The 4082-nt window shown below is 45.9% G+C and overlaps 1 protein-coding gene across 4 annotated transcripts in view; it reads right to left on the bottom strand.

Moving 5' to 3' along the window:
• Positions 1 to 1236: 1236 nt before the first annotated feature.
• Stard9 (StAR related lipid transfer domain containing 9) overlaps positions 1237 to 4082 on the bottom strand; it is an 89833-nt gene continuing 86987 nt past the window's right edge. For 3 of the 4 annotated variants that reach the window (XM_031371569.1, XM_031371570.1, XM_031371571.1), the window contains 7 exons: positions 3543 to 3654; positions 3269 to 3387; positions 2995 to 3059; positions 2681 to 2883; positions 2420 to 2499; positions 2083 to 2241; positions 1237 to 1808 (listed from right to left, as the gene is read on the bottom strand). In XM_031371569.1, the coding sequence (XP_031227429.1) occupies positions 1707 to 1808; positions 2083 to 2241; positions 2420 to 2499; positions 2681 to 2883; positions 2995 to 3059; positions 3269 to 3387; positions 3543 to 3654 (840 nt within the window). In that variant the 3' untranslated portion in view covers positions 1237 to 1706. Of the gene's footprint in view, positions 1809 to 2082; positions 2267 to 2419; positions 2500 to 2680; positions 2884 to 2994; positions 3060 to 3268; positions 3388 to 3542; positions 3655 to 4082 lie in introns of all 4 variants that reach the window. The other variant, XR_004118805.1, reaches the window with a different exon arrangement.

Raw genomic sequence — 4082 nt, 5'->3', positions numbered from 1 at the left:
CCTGGCTTTTTTTATTTTTTAAGAGTAATTTTGACTTTTTTTTTTTTTTTTGGCTAATAGTCTCAGTAAAGCACTTACATGAAAAGAGGAAGAAGCTGGGCATGGTAGCTCCTGTCCTTAGTGTAAGGCTTGGAGAGCTGAAGCTACAGAGTGGGATCCTGACTCAAAAAAACACACAAAAAAAACAAGGGGGCAGGGAGGAAATTGGTAGGCATATGTATATATATATATAACACTGCAGTATCAAGTATTACCAAAAAATGCCATAAAGAAATTCAAAGCAAATTTTAGAACATTCAATTGACAATATATAAATACTCTAAAGAAATAGAAAAATCTTGCTGGGCGGTGGTGGTGCACACCTTTAATCCCAGCACTTGGAAGGCAGAGGCAGGCGGATTTCTGAGTTCAAGGCCAGCCTGGTCTACAGCGTGAGTTCCAGAACAGCCAGGGCTACACAGAGAAACCCTGTCTCAAAAAACCAAAAAAAAAAAAAAAAAAAAAAAAAAAAAAAAGAAAGAAAGAAAGAAAGAAATAGAAAAATTTTGCAAAGAAATTAACCCTTTAAACAGTCTTAACTCCTAAAAGAACCTTCCATCAAAGATTTAGAGTGACAGAAATGAAAGAAATTTCTTATCCCTACCATTTCTGAATCAACATGGAAAATCTTCAGAGTGTTCAGCCAGGGCAAGATCCAAACAAAACAAAACAACAACAAAAAAAAAACCATCCTCTTTCTATACTAAGTTAAGCAACAAAAATAACTATTGAGCATCTTTCTAAGTTCTGAGCTTAAGACAGGGTCTCTAATGTTTCACAGGCTGGCCATCTGAAGATGATCTGATCCTGCTTCTACTACCAGAGTGCTATAGCTCTGTGCCACCACACCTACTAAAGACAAAGAAGTGGGTGCTGGGTGTGGTAGGTTTATAATCCCAGGATTTGGGAACTTGAGGTGTGTTAGCACAAGGTCAAGACCTGTGCTAAACTTAATCCTCTCTAAGACAATCTGCTTGAAATCCCTTACCTTGTTCGCAAGCAGCATGTAGCTGTCCCTACCTATTATTGGTCTTCAGGCCCCACACCCTGTCTGTTTCTTCAGTGGTCTCCCGTTGTACTGAGCTTACAAGGTAGACTGACTGTACCCGTGATGCCCAGTGACACACAGTGTGGGGAGAGTAATGTGAATAGTAAGATGTTAGTGAATGTTCAATGAGAAAAAATTCAGAATCAGAATCTGGTTTGTACAGATGATTCTTTAAACTGGTTTGGTCCTTTCTGCCGCTCCATCACAAAATGCAGCTAAGTTTTGGAGGCAGATCCAGAGCACCCTTGGCCAGTGCCTGCCTGCCAAGGAGCCTTGTCAAAGCTCTGCAGTCTCCAGCTCTGCAGGCTAAGCTTTTTCTAGTCTTTGAACACTTGGTGTGCCATTGAGTCCCAGAGGCAAGAAATAAAGGTGAGAAATCCTGAAGGTGAGTTGATTTCATTCTTTGGACAGCTAGGCCAGGAGCTTCAGGTTGTTCACTCTTCAGGGGTAACCCAGTACTAAGACCGGTTTTGCTGGTGGTGATCCTGGGCTGGTGCCATCTGTATAGTTGACTACCACAGGCAGCCTGGGCTCTTCTTGCCTCAGGGTCTAGGAACAGCTGTAGAGTCTCAGGTATCCTGGGCCTACGTCTCAGCATTGCTGTCTCCATGGCCCAGTGCTAACTACCAAGGAAAGATGCCAGCTTGGCCACAACCAACGGCTGCTGTTTGATAAAGGAGTTCAGAAGATGGGGAGGGAAGCCTGGTGCACCCAGCTCCACCTGAAAACAGAAGGAAGAACTGAAGGTACAAACAAACCTGGAGCAGCTACTCTGGCTGTGGTGACTGGAGATGCACTTGGACCCCTGAGCATTTAGATCTGAGTACTAGCTTTCCCTCCCAAAGACTATCAACTTGCTTATTCCCCCCTCTCCGATTCCCCTTACTATGAGCCTACTCTGGCCAAATGGCATGACAACTGGACTCTTGGATTCTATTCAACTGGAGAGAAATACCCCAAGGCATGCCACAAGACAGGAAGCAGTACTGTGTCACCTGGACTAGGAAGATGACTCTGGTTATTTCTTTCCCCTCCATGATAACAGGCTGCAGGACCCAAGCACTGGGCAGGATCTCTCCTCGGACCATTTTTCTGCTAGGCCTTGGCATGGATGCATCATACACAGACTGAGCTGCCATAATTGATAGGCGCCCCTAGGGACAGAGGTACATGTGAGTCCTGCTCGAGAGATGACAAAACATGGATAGGCTTGAGTATAGTTAGGATGACTGGAGGTAATACAGTCAGCATTCAAGCCACCCTACTAATTGCACCTTATGGCACTTTAGCCTAGGTTTATCCCATAACATTTTACCACCCCAGCATAGGCACCTCTTTGGCTTCCACGCAGGCACAGCAGAAATCTCGCAGCTGCTTCAGCGCACACAGTGTGGTATCGCACACCAAGTACACTAGAAAGACAGATGAATTGAATACTAGTCCTTCAGTGTCCTGAAGCCCCCGCTTTACTCCATAACTGGATCCCTAGTGGTCTTGCTGAGAAGTCTATAGAGTTCCCCAACAGTGCTGCTTCGACCCTCTACCTCTGACTCCCTGCCAGGCCTTTGGAAGCTTTCCAGCCCTTAGACTCACCCAGGCTGATACTGTTGGTCACTTGCTGATGTAGCCTTGCTGTCTGGATGGGTTTGTGATACAGAGGCCACAAAGTGGGATCACTCACAGCTGCCCATACTTGAGAGAGTGGCTGGGACACCACACCTGCACCCAAGAATCCATGTCGAGAAGAAGAGAATTCCTTGTAGTAAAGCTGTACCTCTTGCTCCTCACCCTGATAGCTTGGGGACACCAGAGGCAAGAAACAGTCAGAAAGGAGTTTGCTAGCAAGGGGTGTGCCAGAAAGCCACTCGGAAAAAGAGGAAGGACAAAAGCACAGCAAAATAACTTACTTCCAGCCATCTGTTGCCTGCCGGATGAAGAGGTTGTGGAGATTATCCGAACAAGCAGCCATTACCTGGGGGCAGAGGGTAGAAGCTTGGCCTTTAGGTTCATCAGTCTGGCTAACATTTACTAAATGCCCACTTGTCAAGCTAAAGAGTTCCTGAAGCCTCAGTGCCTTGGTGGCCCTAAATCTGCCTGGCTCCTTTTGTCTCCCTCTCCATCCAACATAAGTCCAGCTATAGCAACGGGAGGAGGGGAGAATGAATAGATCTAGAGACTCACATCAGCCATTGATGTGTTGACAATGTGTTTGGCCAAGTCCTGGTAGGGGGAAAAGCAGGTCCCTAAGCTGGATAGGCTGGAGGGAGAGCAGCAGCCACTGCCCATCGAGGCTCTGCGGCCTACAACAAAGAGATGAAGGTAAAAAAAAGAAAAAGAGAGATGAAGGTTTTGCAATGAACTGCAATGAACACCAGGGTGGTGAGACAGTGATACGGGGCCAAGAATCTTGGGCCAGTAAATTCTGCAGACATCATTCCCTAGACTTCATACTCACTGTGAGCTAAGCTCTTCCAGGAAGACCCAGTCAGATACAGGTTCCTCACTGTGGACCGGCCCTGCTGGTCCCCTATCCAAGTGTCTTGGGAATCTGACTGTTGAGAGTCCTCCTGTAGAACAGAAGATACTCAGAACGAGATCCAGAATGCCTTCCACTAGCAATTGCAATTCTACTTCATGATGTTGGATACCTTGGTGGTTTGAATAAGTGTGGCCCCCAAGGCTCGTGTACTTGAAGCCTTTGGAAGCCTTCAAGCCTTTAGACTCACCCAGGGTAACACTATTGGTCACCGCGAAGTGACACTATTTGAAAGAACTAGAAGGTGTGGCCTTGTTGCAGGAAGTATGCCACTGGCCTATGCCAGGCCCAGTGTTACTCTCTTTTCAGATCAAAATATAGTTCTCAGTTACTTTTCCAGCACCATATTGGCCTGCTGCCATGCTCTCTGACATGATGATAATGGACTTGGCTCTTGAAACTGTAAGAAAACCCCCACAATTAAATGCTTGCTTCTTTTTTTTTTTTTTTTTTTTTTTT

Source organism: Mastomys coucha, unplaced genomic scaffold, assembly GCF_008632895.1.
Source record: "Mastomys coucha isolate ucsf_1 unplaced genomic scaffold, UCSF_Mcou_1 pScaffold15, whole genome shotgun sequence".
Lineage (NCBI taxonomy): Eukaryota > Metazoa > Chordata > Mammalia > Rodentia > Muridae > Mastomys > Mastomys coucha.
The sequence above is the reverse complement of the archived record's forward strand: the minus strand, read 5'-3'. Positions and strand labels throughout refer to the sequence as shown.